This window comes from Pan paniscus, chromosome 2 (assembly GCF_029289425.2).
Source record: "Pan paniscus chromosome 2, NHGRI_mPanPan1-v2.0_pri, whole genome shotgun sequence".
NCBI classification, from domain to species: Eukaryota; Metazoa; Chordata; class Mammalia; order Primates; family Hominidae; genus Pan; species Pan paniscus.
In genome coordinates, this window is record NC_085926.1 from 94,888,530 (window position 1) to 94,909,814 (window position 21,285).

At 34.9% G+C, this 21,285-nt stretch overlaps 1 protein-coding gene across 11 annotated transcripts in view; it reads left to right on the forward strand.

Annotated features, from left to right (window-relative positions):
- EPHA6 (EPH receptor A6) overlaps positions 1–21,285 on the forward strand; it is a 955,687-nt gene that overhangs the window by 169,384 nt on the left and 765,018 nt on the right. For 8 of the 11 annotated variants that reach the window (XM_034956977.2, XM_008975358.3, XM_055110176.1 and 5 more), the window contains exon 3: positions 3,963–4,626. In XM_034956977.2, the coding sequence (XP_034812868.2) occupies positions 3,963–4,626 (664 nt within the window). Of the gene's footprint in view, positions 1–3,962; positions 4,627–4,948; positions 5,227–7,035; positions 7,258–21,285 lie in introns of those variants that run through there. The other 3 variants (XR_008624784.1, XM_034956983.2, XM_055110180.2) reach the window with 3 other exon arrangements.

A 21,285-nucleotide genomic window follows, 5' to 3' on the forward strand; every position in this document is an offset into this window, starting at 1 on the left:
AGAATGTTGAATATTGGCCCCCACTCTCTTCTGGCTTGTAGAGTTTCTGCGGAGAGATCAGCTGTTAGTCTGATGGGTTTCCCTTTGTGGGTAACGTGACCTTTCTCTCTGGCTGCCCTTAACATTTTTTCCTCCATTTCAACTTTGGTGAATCTGACAAGTATGTGTCTTGGAGTTGCTCTTCTCGAGGAGTATCTTTGTGGCATTCTCTGTATTTCCTGAATTTGAATGTTGGCCTGCCTTGCTAGGTTGGGGAGGTTCTCCTGGATAATATCCTGCAGAGTGTTTTCCAACTTGGTTCCATTCTCCCCATCACTTTCAGGTACACCAATCAGATGTAGATTTTGTCTTTTCACATAGTCCCATATTTCTTGGAGGCTTTGTTCATTTCTTTTTATTCTTTTTTCTCTAAACTTCTCTTCTCACTTCTTTTCATTCATTTGATCTTCAATCAGTGATACCCTTTCTTCCAGTTGATTGAATCAGCTACTGAAGCTTGTGAATTCATCACATAGTTCTCGTGCCATGGTTTTCCACTCCATCAGGTCATTCAAGGACTTCTCTGCACTGATTATTCTAGTTAGCCATTCATTTCATCTTTTTTCAAGGTTTTTAGCTTCTTTGCAATGGGTTCTAACTTCCTTCTTTAGCTCGGAGAAGTTTGATTGTCTGAAGCCTTCTTCTCTCAACTCGTCAACGTCATTCTCCGTCCAGCTTTATTCCGTTGCTGGCGAGGAGCTGCATTCCTTTGGAGGGGGAGAGGTGCTCCGGTTTTTAGAATTTTCAGCTTTTCTCCTCTGTTTTTTTCCCATCTTTGTGGTTTTATCTACCTTTGGTCTTTGATGATGGTGACGTGCAGATGGGGTTTTGGTGTGGATTTCTGTTTGTTAGTTTTCCTTCTAGCAGTCAGGACCCTCAGCTGCAGGTCTGTTGGAGTTTGCTGGAGGTCCACTCCAGACCCTGTTTGTCTGGGTATCTGCAGTGGAGGCTGCAGGACAGCGAATATTGCTGAACAGCAAATGTTGATGCCTGATTGTTCCTCTGGAAGCTTCGTCTCAGAGGGGTACCTGGCCGTGTGAGGTGTCAGTCTGCCCCTACTGGGGGGTGCCTCCCAGTTAGGCTACTTGAGGGTGTGGGACCCACTTGAGGAGGCAGTCTGTCAATTCTCAGATCTCAAAATCCATGCTGGGAGAACCACTACTCTCTTCAGAGCTGTCAGACAGGGACATTTAAGTCTGCAGAGGTTTCTGCTGTCTTTTGTTTGGCTATGCCCTGCCCGCAGAGGTGGCGTCTACAGAGGCAGGCAGGCCTCCTTGAGCTGGGGTGTGCTCTACCCAGTTCTAGCTTCCCCGCTGCTTTGTTTACCTACTCAAGCCTCAGCAATGGTGGGCGTCCCTCCCCCAGCCTTGCTGCTGCCTTGCAGTTTGATCTCAGACTGCTGTGCTAGCAATGAGCAAGGCTCTGTGGGCATGGGACCCTCTAAGCCATGTGTGGGATATAATCTCCTGGTGTGCCATTTGCTAAAACTGTTGGAAAAGCACAGTATTAGGGTGGGAGTGACCCAATTTTCCAGATGCCATCTGTCACAGCTTTGCTTGGCTATGAAAGGGAATTCCCTGACCCCTTGCGCTTCCCGGGTGAGGTGATGCTTCGCCCTACTTTGGCTCACACTCGGTGGGCTGCACCCACTGTCCTGCCCCCACTGTCTGACGAGCCCCATTGAGATGAACCCGGTACCTCAGTTGGAAATGTAGAAATCACCTGTCTTCTGTGTCGCTCATGCTAGGAGCTGTAGACTGGAGCTGTTCCTATTCGGCCATCTTGGAAACACCCCCCCGGAATATAATTCTTTACTCCTATATGGGAGAGTAAAGGATGTAGTATAGACATTAATAATAATGTATATGCATTCCCTGAGAAGTGAAATCAATTGTAATTATAAATATATTCAAAATAAAAATCATCATTAGATGAGTACTTTAGATGCTTTCCTATGAGTAAAATACCTAGATTTTTAGACATTGATTTTGACAGTTTAAAATTATATCATATTTTTTACTATTATCTTGGTTCACAGTTATATTTAGAATGATTATATTGTGGTTCCAATGAGCTGTGATAGTGCTGGTTTGCCTTTAAGTGTCCTCAGAGTAACATAAGACCCATTATACATTAGGATGAAAGGCATTTAGATGGGAAATATCATGTATATTCCCATGAGATTTTTGAATCACCCCTGATAAAAAATGTGTGTATTTTGTAAAATTAAATATACAATTCAAAGGAACTCATTGTTTTCTCTGGAAAATGCCCTCTGGATTTGAAGCAAGAAATTTGCAGAAAATATTTTTTGGATAAAGATTGTGTTTAAGTTTGCATGATGGATAATATAAATTATTCTGGAAATTTACAGTAGATAATTAAAAGTACTTTGTGTCATAATAGTGCTATATAGTGAGGAAAATAGGCATTCTGTTAGAAACTATACTAATGAAACTCAACCAGCCTTGATTTAGTAACTCTCCATAGCCAGTTAAAATAAGAAACTGCAAACAGAATGTGTTAAATAATCTTATTATAAATAACTGAAGTATGTTATCAACCAATAGAACCCTTATTCACTATAGCAAACCATTTGTCGTTTTCAGTATACTCTAATAGAAATGATAAACTATGATGCCTAGCATGTTTTCCCAAAAATGCTATAAGGTTACCTGAATGTTTTTCTTGTATTGAAAATGATCAATTATAACTATACAAATAAAATGGAGTTATAATCTAAATTTACAGTATAGAAGTATGCAATATTAAATGAATAAATATTGATAATATAAACTGCTTTCAGGGTACCCAAATATTTTTATTAAATCCCTTAAAAATGGACAAAGTCTTTCTATGCAATCAAGTGGCAAACTGCTTGTACATAAACATATAGAAGTGAAAATAATCCAGTGATCTAGCTCAGAGTAAAAGCCAAAGGGCTTAAAATGCTTAATAAAGACTTTTGGTTTGGCTGCTCTCTGACCGTCTGTTCTTATTACCTAATGTGCTTTCAGTGCCCACTTATGCTGTTCCTCAAATATACCTGTACAGTCTTGCCTCAGGTTATTTGTATTTACTGCTTCCTCTTTGCAAGTTTCACTATCTCATCTCTAAGGCAATGCGTACATGTCACTACCTCAGTAAGGCCTTTTCTAGCCACCCACTTAAAATTATAACCCTCTTCTTAATCTCCTTGCCCCGTTTTTCCCCATTGTACTTTCTACCATATTATTTAGTTTTATTCATTTCTACTTTTTAATTGTCTCTCTTCCCTCCAAAGTAAGCTTTATCAAGGCAGAGAGTTTTTGTTCGGCTTGTTAACTGCTGTATTTCCAGTGTCCAGGGTATGGGAATGCCTGATAAATATTTATCGAATAAGCCTAAGGCCTTATCCATGTCTGTTTTCTATTGAAGTAGTCATATAAATATTTAATTGACTATTGGCAAAGAAAACACACCACAATTTGTGGCAAATTGGATATAAGGAAAGATGGGAAACCCTAAGTGCGTTTCTTATATATTTAGTTGTTCTGATAAGATAATGGATGCTATTTAATGTTCTTATAGTATGCCAGGAACTATCTGAAGTGCTGTACATGTATTTATCTAATTTACACCTTACAACAACCCTGTGAAACAGGTACTATTATCAGCTCCTTTACAGTTGAGGAAACTAGTGATCAAATAAAGTTGTCATGCAATTAATGTGTAGGAAGGCAAGACAGGACAGCTGATTCTAGAACCTGTACTTTTAACTAAAGGCTCATGGTTAAAATGCTGTTCCATTGATGCTTTGAGTAGCTTCATTTGTATCCTTTTAATTCATTTTTATTTTGGTAAAACAAAAAAATTATAAGTAATCATTTCTGTTTAATCACTGTGGTTTAAAATCACTTAATTACTTTTTTCCCTTTTTGCAGTGGGATGCCATCACTGAAATGGATGAACATAATAGGCCCATTCACACATACCAGGTATGTAATGTAATGGAACCAAACCAAAACAACTGGCTTCGTACAAACTGGATCTCCCGTGATGCAGCTCAGAAAATTTATGTGGAAATGAAATTCACACTAAGGGATTGTAACAGCATCCCATGGGTCTTGGGGACTTGCAAAGAAACATTTAATCTGTTTTATATGGAATCAGATGAGTCCCACGGAATTAAATTCAAGCCAAACCAGTATACAAAGATCGACACAATTGCTGCTGATGAGAGTTTTACCCAGATGGATTTGGGTGATCGCATCCTCAAACTCAACACTGAAATTCGTGAGGTGGGGCCTATAGAAAGGAAAGGATTTTATCTGGCTTTTCAAGACATTGGGGCGTGCATTGCCCTGGTTTCAGTCCGTGTTTTCTACAAGAAATGCCCCTTCACTGTTCGTAACTTGGCCATGTTTCCTGATACCATTCCAAGGGTTGATTCCTCCTCTTTGGTTGAAGTACGGGGTTCTTGTGTGAAGAGTGCTGAAGAGCGTGACACTCCTAAACTGTATTGTGGAGCTGATGGAGATTGGCTGGTTCCTCTTGGAAGGTGCATCTGCAGTACAGGATATGAAGAAATTGAGGATTCTTGCCATGGTAAGAAACAAACATTTAAATAATTTATCTTGCATTTAAATGATTTAAAAAAAGTTTTATTTTTTAAATTAACAAATAGTAATTGTACATATTCATGGGTGTGTAGTAATGTTTTGATACATATAATGTATACTGATCAGATCAAAGTAGTTAATATATCCATCATCTCAAACACTGATCTTTTCAAAATTATGATTTATTAAAAGTAAATGTTATACATTTATTTCAAATAATACATTTTTGAGTGGTATACTTGATAATTAATTGTGAAAGCAATTGATTCATATTAACTATAAGAAAATTTCTGTCATTTTTCTCCTAGGAAAGGTGTATGAAATTGTGCCAAAGTGCTTTCAGTAAAGTCGTTAAACAATATGAATTGCTGTATCCGCCTAATTTTTATAAAGGAAAGCAGCATCAACAACAGCAACAAAAAGCAATGAGATTCAAAATAGTGATTTCCCTGGTGTTCACATTTTTACAGTTTATAGAAATACGACATTTAAAGACAGTTAGCAATAATCATTTCTATCATATTGAATTATAATACTTGAATTGTACTTAAATAGAATTATATTTAAATAAATGAGGGATTCATGTATATTTTATTTCAAAAATGTATAAGCTAGTTTATATGGATGTTATGTATGATGTTTGGTGGTTGAATATTGACCTGATCAGAGCTTAATTAATCTTTTGCTATTATTACATAGAATTTTTCACCATATAACACATTAGCTTTTCATTTTCATAGTAGTATTTGTGTGACATCTAACTGTCAGGAAATATTAACATCACAAAATGCTAGTTAAGTTTAGAACTATACCTTTCACATTGTTTTAACAATGAAATACCTATAATTTTCATGATGAAACATTTTTCACTTTTTATGTAATTCATTTTATGAAGGCTTATTTACCTAATAAGTATATACATTCAAAAATTTTATATACCCCCTAATAAAGAGCATACATTTGATTATATTTAGATTTAGGACTCATAATCAAAACACAAATATAGAAAAAAATTATTTCATGGTAAATAGTAATATACTGGAGATATTTCCCTCTCAATGATAACTTCTTAAGAGGGTGTTTTCTACAGCACCAGCTTGAGTTTATTGATTTCTTTGTTGATGTTATATTCACATTCATTAAAAAGGATGAGAATAAATAAGAAAAACATATCTGTATGCATATAAGGGTCATGGATAATATATGTGAAGTTTTACAGGTTTTATCTGTTTATAAAACACTTGGGTTCTTGACTCTTTAGAAGTTCGCTCAAGCTGCCAGTGATGATTATGTTTTGTAACTGGAGAATACTAATATTTGCATGAGAAGTTGATAGTATATATTTTACAAAGCATGAATCAGCTTTCCTGTGCTTTTAATCATTAAAGTATGTTTCATTCAAGTTTAGTAATATAGGTTATCAATATAGTTTATCAAAATTTTTATTCACTTATAACAAGGATTTATAATGGAGAAAAACCATAAATTATCCTGGAGTTAGGATCTAAAGATATTTTACATTGGGAAGTGCATGTATTAGTTTGTTCTCATACTGCTATAAGAACTTCCTGAGACTGGGTAATTTATGAAGGAAAGAGTTTTAAATGGCTCACACTTCCACAGGCTTAACAGGAAGCACTACTGGAACACCTCAGGAAACTTACAATCATGGCAGAAGGTGAAGGGAAGCATGTATGCCTTACCCTGGCAGCGGAGGAGAGAGAGAGAGTGAAAGGGGAAAGTGCCACACACTTTCAAACAACCAGATCTCATGAGAACTCACTATCATGAGAACAGCAAAAAGGAAGTCCACCCCCATGATTCAATCACTTCCCACCAGGCCCCTCCTCCAGAATTTCAAGATGAGATTTGGGTGGGGACATAGACACACCATATCATTGCACTAAAGAAAAATTTATACGTATGAATAATTATCCAGTTAAGTGGAGAAGACAATAAGATCTAAGGATAAAATGTATTACACAGAGTAACCATGTAGTGTTTTTGGTACAGACATGTAATATGTGTAATAATCACATCAGTTTTACCATATTTTAAATTAGGTAGAAAGCCATTACTTGGTAAAAAAAATACAGTTTTTAAAATATTTGAAGAAGTATTTAATCTAAGAATTTATGTGATTTGCTATTACTAAATATTTGTATTTCTTTATGGCATTTACCACAGAATTAAAGTAACCAACCATGATGTCTAGATTTTTTTTTACTTAATATGCTTGCTGTGAAATTTTATTCTTATTTATATGCCTGCAAATTTCTTCTATGATTTGGCAAAGATAGTTTTGGACAAATGATAAGCAGCATCTGTTTATCTAGAGCTTCTACTTGTGTGTTTTTATGGCTTGTTATCTTTATTATCCTTTATCTGATTGCAGAAACATGAGGGAGTCAGTACAGAACAATTGTTCATCACCTTGTAGTGGATGGCAGAAATTGGAAGATTTAAGTTTGAATTCTATATCTATGGCTTACAAACCTCAAAATCAGGTGTTTTTTTTAAATTTATAAAATAGTGGTTATAATCACCTAAAGATGAAATACATGTAAAACTATTAACAACAAGCAAACATGCCTGATTCTAATTAAATATAATGAATTGCTATTTATAAACAAAAGAAATGTCAGAGTGGATGTGGAGACTCCATTATTTTAAAGATATATATAGTGCACTACCACCAGTGTTCATTTTAGAGTACTTACTTTTATGTGTGTTCTTGATGTTGTGTGTTGCCCCTTTCTTTCCTCTGATGAGAATTTTATCATTGCTTTTATTGCCATCTATTCATAACTTTTCTCACAAAAAAATCTCTGAATTACATATAATCAAAAGGTCAAACTAATTCAAACTTATATGAAAAAACTGTAGTACAAGTAGAAAAGTGACCACATATATAATAGGAAAAGAAAAAATCAGTATATCACTATTTCTCTTCCTGTCTATTCTGCGTAAACAATTAATTAATCTACACTATTGATTTTTTTTTAGAGACAGGGTCTTATTCTGTCACCCAGGCTGGAGTGCACTGGTGCGACCATAGCTCATTCCAATCTTGAACTCCTAGGTTCAAGCGATCCTCCTGCCTTAGCCTCCCAAAGTGCTGTGATTACAGGGGTGAGCCACTGCTTCCAGCCCCAAACTATTGATATTTTTGAGCATTTACTATTTCTTAATCACTTTCTTAAGTGGTAGAGATAAACATAAATAAGGCATATATTTCTGTTATTCATTGCTATGAGACAAAACAGCCCAAAATGTATTGGCTTAAAACCACAATGATTTATTATTTTTCAGGGCTCAGCTAGGTAGTTCTGCTTAATGTACAATAAACAGCCATCACTTATGTAGCTGAATTCCACTGGGAGCTTGACTTGAGTTGGAATGTCCAAGATAGCTGCTCATCTTCCAGGGCCTTTCTCTATGTGGCCTCTCATCATTTAGTATCTATCTCAAGCTTTCCTGGAGCGTAGTTGCTGGCTTAAGAGGGAGTTTATTCACATAACCATCTGTAAAATGAGTATCCGAGGAGATAGCACAAGAGTGAATACCTGAAAGTTTATTTATAGGGGACTGCCACCATGACAATATATTATTTTACAGTCTTCTCTCTGGATTCTCCTGATTAATGTCCCTTCGTCATGCACAAAATCCCACACCCTCCCAAAGGTTTATCACATTAGGACATCATGTTGAAGTCCAGTGTAGCATGTTGAAATCAGTTCCAGATTCAAATGAAGTTTCGTTGCTAAAATCCCTGTTGATCTGCAGAACTAAGAACCTAAAAATAAGTTATTGTTCCTTACACACACAACACACATGGAACAGGGGCAGGATAATTGGAAAATTTTCTCCCATTCCAAAAGGCAGGGAACACAACAGTCACTGGTCCATTGTGATTGTGAAGTGCAACTGGTGTTTTCAAGGTCCCTGACTGCAGGGGCAGAGAATGTTTTCTGATTAGAGCCCAGTTCTGCTCCCTGTGATTGGTTCCCTGTGTCTTTTGGCTTTCTTACTAGTATCTTGCCGCTGCACTCTTAGTCATTCACTCTGTTTATAAGAATTGCAACTAGCAACGTGCTAGTTGCTAGTTTCAACAGCTGTCTGGAAACCTCTTTAATTTGATCAACAACGTTATAAAGTGGTTTTTCTCTCTTCCAAGCTATCACAGGCAGGATTATTGCCAATTGCTCAGTACATAACATGTGTTGACCTTTTAGTATCCCCATTAACAATTTCTTTACTGATCTTCCAGCCTCTACTCACAATCTCCATGCTATTCTTCAGCTTCTACCATCTGTTCAATCCCAAAGCAAATATCACAAGTTTTAACTTTTTGTTATGGCAGCACCCAGTTATTTGCTTACAGTTTCTACAATCTGGAAATCTGGATGAGGTTCACTGGGTCATTCTTTTCCTGTCTTATCTGAGGTCACTCATGCAACTGCAGTTATTTGGAGGTTTAACAGAGCTGTATGTCTAAGATGGCTTCACTCATGTATAATGCTTCATCTGTTGTGTCTGAGGTAACGTTGTGTACTGTCTAAATCCTGGTAACAATTTTAGTATGTTTTATTTCAGGAAATTATTCTAGTTTTTTTTTTTCTTTCTGATATATCGATTCTAAGGGGTTACTCACCTTAGCATTCAAGGAATTGTACATTTTGACCTTGTCCTGTTCTTTTGTAACCTCAGCAAATTCTGTCCACTATTCTGGTTTTTATAATTTTTGAACAATCCATGCGTTTTTGTATCTCTTACCTTTTTTCATATTTTACCTAGCTGCTTTTGTACCCTTTTCTTCTTTTTCTGTGATGAAATTGTATTTATTCTTCAAGACCTAACACCAATGTCATGCCTCTGGGTCTTCACAAAGTTATTATCACTCTCCTCTGTGCTACAATTTGTGCTAATTATTTGTGTATCTGTTTCACTAGGGCTGTCAGATAAAAGAAGTGTACTTAAAAATCACATGATGTGAATGATCACAAAGCACTGAGTAGTTAAAAGTGCAGCCTGTTGGTGCTCCTGTGGAATGCTCTGTTTCTTCTCATTTCTGTGAAATAAGTAAATTTTCTTGAGGGAGAGTTGTAGTATTTTAGATCTGGAAGGCCTTAGAAAATATTTTTATCCATCATTTTATGAATCAGGACACTAAATTACTGAGAACAGAATTTAATTTCCTGGGGCCACACAGTCGTAACTAATGTTAGATTGAGAACAAAGCCCAAATATGTCTTAATCTGGCCTTTATGTTTCCCTTCCACCTATCCCCCATTCTTTTTTTTTTTTTTTAATGAGACAGAGTCTCTCTCTGTCACCAGGCTAGAGTACAGTGGCGCGATCTTGCCACACTGCAACTTCCGCCTCCTGGGTTCAAGCGATTCTCAAGCCTCAGCCTCCTGAGTAACTGAGATTTGTTGGACAGGATAGTCTCAATCTCCTGACCTCCTGATCTGCCTGCCTCGGCCTCCCAAACTGCTGGGATTACAGGCATGAGCCACTGCTCCTGGCCCCCACTATTCTTTCTCACTCTTTCATTTCCTTATTCCAGACAACCATGCCCTCACTTTGAAATGCTTCAATGTTTGCTGCCTGCCAGACCCAAAGCACAGGAGCCCTAAGTTTCTCATTATTAATTAGGCCTGCTCTGCCTTCTATTTCTCTTCAGGAGTCTAATGTGGACACTTGTTGGAGCAAGATTTAAGCATCACTTTTGAAATTCATGCTGCTGAGGATGATGAAAATATATATAGATATGGATTCATCTGGAACTTTGCTTTTAGAGATGATAAACAGGAAAAATTACAGTGAGGCTTTAGGGATTTTTGTAATTTGCTTGAATGAATTTGAGACCTCTTGGTCAGCTATGCAACTAAGACACAATAAGCTGATTTAAAATAGAATAAATCTGTATCTAGTCATACTCCATATCTACTGAATGATGTATATTTAAATTTATGTATATTTAAATTGCATTTAAATAACTTGTTATGATATTTTATCCTAAAAGTCGTACTACTGAATGTTTGAATTTGTGATTCCTTTTTGCATAATATTGTTAAGGCTTACCTATATCCAAATTCTAGAAGCACAAAAGAGGGCAGTAGACTTTTACTCTTGCTGTATGAACCAGGCTTAAATAGATAGAAAGATTATATTAAGCATGTTTGCTAAAATTTAAAAGCAAACACAAATAATTTGGGTTGCTTTATTATACATAGTAAGCAGTATTTTAATCCTCTTTCAGATCTCAGCTGATATTTCATAACTTTTAATTTTATTTCATAGATTCATAATTAAGACTGTCATATTGGACATGTTGATGTTACAGATTTAACATTGTTTTAATTTATTCTACTTAATGTCAGACTTTTCTAAGGTTTTGAATTTAAAAATAACATTGATTTGCAAAGTATTATGCTAATTTACATCAAATGGTCTTTCAGTTTATATGTCTAGGACTATTTTAGCACTATGGAAGAAATAATTGGAAACAACATGCAAAATTGAATGCAATTTTTGTTTAGTTATACGAGTTCTGAAGTAGCATGAAGCCCTAATAAGCTCCTCTTAAACATTAATTTAGGATGAATCTCATTAAGGTAGTGGTGCTTGTACTTAGAGATATTAGTTTGTGTTTAAAATTTTAGACCTGCTGAGAATGTGTGTGTGTATGTGTGTGTGTGTATATATATATATATATATATATATAGAGAGAGAGAGAGAGAGAGAGAGAGAGAGAACACTATATATATATACCTACAGGCTGAGAATATGTGTGTGTATATATATATATAGAGAGAGAGAGCTATATATATACCTACAGGCTTAAAGAAGGTATTATTGCTATATATATATATATATATATATATATATATATATATATATATATATGTATCACTCAGTATAACTTAACTAAATACTATTTGTCTATGAAAATTAAAATTGTGAAACACTAGGCATAATTAAAAACCTTTCTTCTGCCTAGAAATATGCTTTAAAACTTTTTTTCTAGTAGTGCATTAAAATTCAGAAGGAAAGGATGGTGGCAATTCTCAGACCATTGCATTATTGTTCACGAAGGTAAATGGGATATACACGGCCTTTAGTGACATTGTATTGATTTGATCTCTTGAAGAGTGTTGTTATTAAGGCTTCATGGCGCAATCCTCTGCTGCAGTTCAGAAACATTTATGCTGTGTGTTTATGATCTTCTGTCTAATCATGTTATCAGAGATGACTGTGCAAGCAGAGAGCATAAAGAAATATGAGATACCAGGATTTGCTGGCATTAAATAAGGGAGTTTGAGGATATGATGAAAAGCTGATAGATAAGATTGGGATCAGAAAAAAAGGGCAGATTTATTGGCTCAGGTAGTATTTTCACTTTCTAAAGGTTCTCACACACTGAATATAAACTCTTATGTTATAACCTTCAATTCCAAACAAAGCAGCTTTTTCATGAAGCAATTCCAGACTTTCATCTATGTTGAAAAGAATGTGAAATCAAGAAGCCTGAGAAGTCTAAAAATAGAAGGTATTATTTCCAAGCAAGAAAGGATAAAGTTGAATAATTACAGGCATACCTCGGACACATTTCAGGTTCAGTTCCAGACCACAGCAATAAAGCAAATATCGCAGTAATGCAAGTCACATGAATATTTTGATTTCCCAGTGAATATAAAAGTTATATTTACACTATTATTGTCTATTAGGTTTACAATAGCATTGTATCTAAAAACAATGTACATGCTTAATTTAAAAACACCTTATTGCTAAAAAATTGCTAACGATCATCTGAGCCTTCAGCAAGTCATAATCATTTTGCTGGTGGAGAATCTTGAACTCGATATTGATGGTTGCTGACAGATTAGGGTGGCAGTTGCTGAAGGTTTTGGTACCTGTGTCAATTTCTTAAGAGAACACAACAATGAAGTTAGCCACTTCAGTTGACTCTTTCATGAAAGATGTCTCTGTAGCATGCTAGGTGTTTAATATCATTTTACCCAGAGTAGAACTTTCAAAATTGGAGTCAGTCCTCTCAAACCCTGCTGCTGCTTTATCAACTAAGTTGAAATAATATTGTAAACATTTTGCTGTCATTTCAGCAATATTCACAGTGTCTTTACTGGAATTAGATTCTGTCTCAAGAAACCACTTTCTTTGCTCATCCATGAAGGGCAACTCCTGATGTTTTCAAATTTTATCATGACATTGCAGTAATTCATTCATATCTTGTCTCTACTTCTGCTTTTTCTCTTGCTATATCCACAACATCTGCAGTTATTTTCTGCATTGAAGTCTTGAACCCCTCAACGTCATCCTTGAGGGTAGGTGTTAATTTCTTCAAAACTCCTGTGATTGTTGATTTTTTTTACCTCCTCCCATGAATCACAGATGTTCTTAATGGTATCTAGAGTGTTGAGTTCTTGGCAGAGTATTTTCAGTTTACTTTGCCGGATCCATTGGAGGAATCACTATGGCAGCTATAGCCTTAGAAAATATATTTCTTAAGTCATAAGACTTGAAAGTTGACATTTCTCTGTGATTGATGGACTGCAGAATGGATGTTGTGCTAGCAGATATGAAAGCAACATTACTCTTCCTGTGTATCTCCATCAGAGCTTTTGGGTGACCAGGTGCATCATCAGTGATCAGTACTATTTTGAAAGCAATCTTATTTTCTGAGCAGTAGGTCTCAACAGCAGGCTTAAAATTCTCCATAAACCATGCTGTGAACAGATGTACTGTCATCAACCTTTGTTGTTCCATTTATAGAGCATGGGCAGAGTAGATTTATCATAATTCTTACTAGGTTTAGGATTTTCAGAATGTAAATGGGCATTGACTTCCACTTAAACTCACAAGCTGCATTAGGTCCTAACAAGAGATCCAGCCTGTCCTTTGAAGCTTTGATGCCAGGCAATGACTTCTCCTTTCTAGTTACAAAAGGATTGTTACATCTACATTGAAACCCTAAATGTGGCCACCTTCCTCAATGATTTTAGCTAGGTCTTCTGGATAACTTACTGCAGCTTCTACATCATCAGCACTTGCTGCTTTACCTTGCATTATTGTCTTATAGAGATGGCTTTTGTCCTTAAACCTTGTGAACCAACTGCTGTTGGCTTCCAATTTTTATTTTGCAGCTTCCTCCCCTCACTCAGCCTTCATGGAATTTTTAATTCCATGTTGGGGTCTTATTCTGGATTAGGCTGTGGCTTAAGGGAATGTTATGGCTGCTTTGACCTTCTGTCCAGATCACTAAAACTCCTTATCAACAATAAGGCTGCTTTGCTTTGTTATTGATGTGTTCACTGGAGTAGTACTTTTTATTCCTTGAATAACTTGTTATTTGCAATCACAACTTGGCTAACTCTGGGGCAAGAAGCTTAGTTTTCACTTATCTCAGCTTTCAAGGCCTTCCTCACTAAGTTTAATCATTTGTAGCTTTTGATTTTAAGTAAGAGAAGTGTATCTCTTCACTTGACCATTTAGAGGTCATTGTAGGGTTATTGGCTTAATTTCAATATTGCTGTGTCTCAGAGACCCAAGAAGACAGAGAGAGAAGGGAGAATGGCCAGTGAGTGGAGCAGCTGGAACACACCATATTTATTTATTAAGTTTTCTGGCTTATGTGAGTATGGTTTATGGTACACCCCCAAAATAGAGTAGGGACATTGAAAATCACCAGTCATACAAAAGTAACATAAAAAATCATTGATAATATCTGTTATGGTGACCTATGATATAGGATCTACATTACATGTAATAAGGATGTAAAAGTTTGAAATATTGCTGGAATTACCAAAATTACCAAAATGTGATATGGAGACATAAAATGAGCACACACTTTTGGAAAAATGGCACCAATAGCCTTGCTTGATGCAAGGTTGCCACAAACCTTCTATGTTTAGAAAATGCAATATCTGCAAATTGCAATAAAGTTCAGTAAAGCAAGACATGCCTGTATATTATAGTTTGTTCTTTGTCATGATTTATAAAATAGGTTAAAGGGCAAACCTACTTGAAATTATAATTTTAGCAAATTATTTTACACATATTTAATACCAAGTTTAGTCCATATTTTATTCTATTAACTTTAAGACTATATTGAAGTCATATTCCTGTAGGGCTATAGGGCTGTCCTTAATTTAAAAAGTCAAATTTATGTAAATAAATTTACATACATTTCTATGGGAGCATAAATTTATTCACTATCTCTGTACTCTTTCCAGACATGACTTACCATGTTACCCATGTCACCCACTGAAATGGCTCCTTTTCATGTGAATTCTGCCTAGAATTTTAGTTCTACCTTTTAAACAAGTGAAATTAATATGTATATATATGCAATAGTTGGAAACATCAATATATAGTAACAGTTTTTGTACCTTTCATTTTGTCTATCATTATCTCCTTTCTTTTGGGTTCAAAAGTATGTCTTTTGGTAGTTCTTTTGATAAAGTTCTATGAGCAGTTAAGATTTTTATTTAATGGATATTTAAGAATAGCTTTATTTTTTCTCTCCCTCTTCAATGATTGTTTATTTAGATGTAGAATACAAGATGATGATGATTTTTCTTCAACATTCTGAAAATGTTATTTCCCCGTCTATGAGAATCTATTATTGCTAATGATCTGCTGACAATTTAATTGTCATTTCTTGGGAGATTATGTATAGGTTCTATATTTTTGGTTTTTAGTTATATCTGATGTGTCTGGGTGTGGATTTATTTTTTTCCTGCTTTTCATTCTGTGTTTTTAACCTGAGAAAGAGAGAGACAGAGAAAGAGAAAGAGAGAGAAAGATTGCTTTCTTTTATTCTGTATTTCTAGAATTTTTATTAAATATGTTTGTTGGAAACTTTCAATTTATCCTGTCTTTGAAATAATTTAAATCTCAGCAATAATTTCCAGGTTTAGAATTTTCACTTTGACTATGCCTAGTTAAGAGTTTACCTCATCTGTTGAGATATCTTTATCTTCACTAGTTTTAGTTGTTAACTTTTTCGTTCTTTTTGTTTCATTTCTGCCTACTTTGTTACATAATTCTCTTCCTCTTTTATGGTTATTTTATTCTGGATATATTTTTAGGTCCCATTCTAATTGATTTGGATCAAATTAATCTGATTATTTAGTGTGTTGCCTACATTTCTAAGCATTTGGGTCTATCATGTACTTTGGAATTGTAGTAGGCTGACTTTCTGGAAATTTCATATTTTCCTGTCTGATTTCTGTTACTGTGTCATCAGTTTTTTTATTTAAAAAGTTTGTGATTATACCAACCCAGTTCCCTAGGCCTTAAATGGAGAAAATTTAAGGGGCCTAATAAATTTCCCAAAGAATTCAAGTTAGTAATCCTGGTTGACAGGTAGTTTTGCTTCATGCAGTAATTCAGGGATCCAGACTTCTTGCCTTTAGTAAAGCAGACATCTCTTAAAGCCTTATAGTTGTCTGTATCCAGCTCAGAGATTAGAGCAGACTTATGTCCTTCTTAGTCAACTCATATTTGAAGAGTCACATATCATCTCCTATCACATACCAACAATGACTGCAGTATATGGCTACACATAACACAAATAGAGGGAGTTGCTATTAAATGTTGTTCTTAGCTCAGTAGTCACTTTCCACAAACAATTCTCTGCCATGGAAGAGGAAGACCAAATTTTTCTAGACATTTGGTCATCTCTGCAACAGTCTGTCACTTCACCAACAAAATATAGATATTGATCCTCATGTGTCTGATAATGCACAGTTTTCTCCATCAGGCTCAAATAATCCCTGAACCCCTAAAATGAATAAGCATAACACAGGCTGTCAGAGCTGATTAGCCACCAGTAACTACATCAGAAATGGTCATGGATGACAGAAGAATCTCACAGATAGTGGAGTTGAAGGTCATTGAGAACAATGACACACACCATTTAATCAGTGTCCATATCTTTTGGAGAGCTTCATATTACCTACCCAAAAAGATTTTCCTATTTCTTTTCCTTCCAGCTCTCAATCCAGCTAATTATTGACTGAACCCATCTGTTCCTGGAAATATTAGTATATTGTTAAATGTGTCAAGTAGCAACCAAGACAAAGAAATCATAGCTGTTGGCCAGCCTTCCAAGTTATTGCATATTAAAAAGTTTTACCAAGGCTATTACTGTTGTGTAATATAGATTTTCATCAATCCAAAGCCTCCTGTTACACATCACCTGTCCCCTGATTGCTAAGTTAATGTCACTTATTTTAGAGTTTTGTTATGGGTCTATTCCAATTACCATGTGTGTATGTATAAACACACACACACACACACACACACACACACACACACACACATACATATATATATATAGCCACACATATATATAGCCATATATAGCCACTCATATATAGCCATATATATGTATACACACACATGTGCTTTTTTTATATATTTTATATATATATATGTATATGTTGGAGTTAAAATATTATTTAAAAGCTGAGGTAACAGACAAAAATTTCAAAGTCCAGAGCCTTACAATGTAGAAGTTAGTTTTTCATTCACGTTACAGTCTAAGGTTTGCATGTTGAGGGCTTTCTATCATACACAAAATAAGGGAACTGTGCATTTTCTTTCTCTAGCTCTGTTATCACCTGTGGATTTGTTGTTATCTGTATCCAATGAGTAGAGCATATATGTATCCAAGAAAGAGAGCATATATAGTATACAAGCGCCTCTTAAAAAACTTGCCATAGAAATGACATGTATGTAATCAACAAGGTAAAGGTTTTTAGTGTAAGGTTAAATATTGTCATGTCAAGTAATTAGGGTAATCAGGATTTTTCTTTTTTGAACAGTAGGCAGGTAGTAAGCTAAGTTATATATATATATATATAGTGTATATATCTTAGCAATGTAAATTAAATTTGGGGCCTGATTTTTAGATTTTTAGCTGTGTGTTATCTGGCTACAAAAGGCAAGACATTTCTTTACAGCCTTCCTAAATCTCTGGTTCTCTGAGGATATTTTGATCTGAAAGATTAAAGCCCAAAGCTTCTTACTTTTCTTTTCTGTAAACTCTCCAGCCCAGTCAGAAATTGATATATATATATATATGCATGTGTGTTCGTATATATGTGTGTGTGTTTCATAAAACCAGATATAAACCGAACTAAGTATGCCAAATTAAACAGTTATTTTTATAAATTCAAACCTTATTCTCTTTATATAGAAATAAATAGTATTCAACTATTTTGAAGAAAGTGTGATTATTTTCATATAGAAACTAAAAATAGCAACAGGGAACATTTGTGGTAAACCTTCTGCAATAACAGTTCATGCATTATTTGAAGAATAATGTATTTTACATAAATACATTCAAATTGTTTTTAAGATATCTTGTTGTCTCTTGTAAGAAAATCATCCCAGATGTGGACATAAACTCAGATATAACTTATGGTGATATTGGAGGACATTCGTAATATTTTTGAGTCCTTTGAGACAATAACTTTACAAAAATTTAAGAAATTACTGGTGTTCTCAGTTATTCATGTGGCCTTTTTAGGAAATAATACTTTTTGTACTCAGTTTTTTCTTCCTTTGGCATGTGATACTATCAATTGAAAATTTGACTTTTATAAATAGTTCTCCATTATGATATTATGAAAACTTCTGGTAACAAGTTATCGTTTTCAATCTGAAATTACTACAAACTATTTTTTTAGAATGAGTATCAATAAATAAATAAATATTATTACTGGAAATGGTAGTCTCAGTTTTACAGGGAACTGTAGAGTAGTGGTAAATTTAAAGAGATGGAGATGTTCAGTTTCAAGTCACTGTATACAAGGACTATCAGCATGAAAAGAAGCATGCTGTACCAAAAATAGATGGGAACACTGAGACCGTAAAAACAAGCTCTGCTTTTCTGCAGCAATGGACAGAAAAAAGCATGATTTATTCCCATTATTGGACAGTATCAAAAGTGACTGCCATAAAAAGTGATGAAAACCTCTTGAAAGATGGAAACACTGTTCTGTTGGACAGAGATAACTATTGTCTTGGATAGAATTCTTTAACTAGGATTATGGTATATTTGGTCTTTTTTAAAATAAATGACTAATATTCTCATTTCTTGGCTTTATTTCTATTCTTTTTTAAAAGTAAACTACTCTTCAGGATTGGTTATTTTTTACCCCCTCGTAATTAAGGAGCCTATATTCTTTATGTTTACAATTAAATATTTTTAATAAAATTAAATGTAAAAATTGTGTTAATTTGTAAAACATTGAAGATTCTCTATTAATTTAATAATTGCATTATGACCAGGAGGACTTTCCTCTTGAAGCCTAATTTTATGTGGGTGCACTTATATATAGATTGCTATTATGAACTAATTCACTATGGAGTTGAAGTATTAATATTATATGTATATGATTTTTTAAATTAGCCTATAAAATAAATAGCATACCTTACTTACATAAATAATTTTTATTCATGAGGGTTGTTTTTTTTTTTCAGAAATTCTCTTTCATCTATTGAGGTGACCATAAAATTTTTCTATTTATCTATCATGAGATATGTTATAATAATATATTTCCTTAGATGACCAATCTGTGGTTTAATGAAGTTAAGTTATTTGACCTTGATGGATTGTTACCTTAATGTTGAATTCTATGTATTTTCTTTAATTTATTAAAAACTGGGATGAGGAGATTCTGTTGAATGCTATGAAGTATAAATATGTTTTGAGTGACATAAAGAATATAATATATATACTATGTTCTTGGATAGGAGTTGTAAACAAGTCAGACTCAAAATTCTTACTGTTTTTGCTACTTTGAATTCAGCAAAAACGGTGCTCATTTTTGTGTAAAATAACAAATGCATTGCAATATAAAGGAATATTTAAAAAGAACAGTAAACTAGAAGAGTATTCCTGGCAGATATTAAAATGTGTTTAAAGGACTATATTTAAAATATATAGTATTAACTTCCAAAGATAAATATTCATCAATGTTACCAAGAAAAGAGGTTAAAAATAGACTAAATTACATGAAGTAGTAAAACAATGGTGAAATTGAGTTTATTAATTAATGGGAAGAATAGACAGATTGTTTAATGCCATGGTTGTTATGTTGTAGGGGTTGGTATTGGGGAGGAGAAACAATGATCATTTGGACATAGGGTGAGTATTGCAATTTCTTTTCTTTTTTTTCTTTTGAGACAGAGTTTCACTCTTGTCGCCCAGGCTGGAGTGCAATGGTGAAATCTCGGTTCACTGCAACCTCTGCCTCCTGGGTTCAAGAGATTCTGCTGCCTCATCCACCCAAATAGCTGGGATTACAGGCGCACACCACCATGCCCAGCTAATTTTTGTATTTTTAGTAGAGACGGGGTTTTGCCATATTGGCCAGGCTGGCCTCAAACTCCTGACCTCCGGTGATCCTCCCACCTTGGCCTCCCAAAGTGCTGGGATTATAGGCCAATTTCTTAACTAAGCCCCGGAAGAGTCACTCTCACAATTAAATGTGAGTTGAATGTTGGAAATTAGCAGCCATCGTACCTTAGTGGAGAGATCTATTTGGGGAAAAGAGAATTCCCACAGAGTTTCTTGTTGCTTTAAAATGAAGCCTAAGGCAAAGTTATAATAAAATGAGGCCGACTTGTAGGATACAAATTAGGATTTTCATGAAAATTTATAACTGTAATGAAGCAATAACTTTTTAAAAATGATTTGCTTTCCTATTTCTTTTTTTCTTTATTTCTTCTTCAAAAAGAAAAGGGGGGATAAATGTGCAGAACATGCAGATTTGTTACATAGGTATATTTGTGCCATGGTGGTTTGCTGCCCCTATTGACCCGTCCTCTAAATTTCTTCCCCTCACCCCCCCACCCCACAACAGGCCCCAGTGTGTGATGTTCCCCTCCCTGTGTCCATGTGTTCTTAATGGATGTTCAACCCCCACTTATGAGTGAGAACATGCAGTGTTTGGTTTTCTGTTCCTGTGTTAGTTTGCTGAGGATGAGGGCTTCCAGCTTCATTGGTGTCCCTGCAAAGGACATGGTCTCATTCCTTTTTATGGCTGCATAGTATTCCATGGTGTATATAGGTACCACGTTTCTGTTATCCAGTCTAACATTGATGGGCATTTGGTTTGGTTCCATGTCTTTGCTATTGTAAATAGTGCTGCAATAAACATATGCATGCATGTGTCTTTATAGTAGAATGATTCATATTCCTGTGGGTATATACCCAGTAATGGCATTACTGAGTCAAATGGTATTTCTGGTTCTAGATCCTTGAGGAATCACTATATGTCTTCCATAATGGTTGAACTAATTTACATTCACACCAACAATGTAAAAGCATTCCTATTTCTCCACAGCCTCACCAGCAATGTGTTTCTTGACTTTTTAATAATCACCATTCTGACTGGCATGATAAGGTGTCTTATTGTGGTTTTGATGTACATTTCTCTGATAACCAATGCTGTTGAGCTTTTTTTCATATTTTTATTGACCACATACATTTCTTCTTTTGAGAAGTGTCTATGTCCTATGCCCACTTTTTGATGGGGTTGTTTGTCTTTTTCTTGTAAATATGTTTAAGTTCCTTTTAAAGTCTGGATATTAGACATTTGTCAGA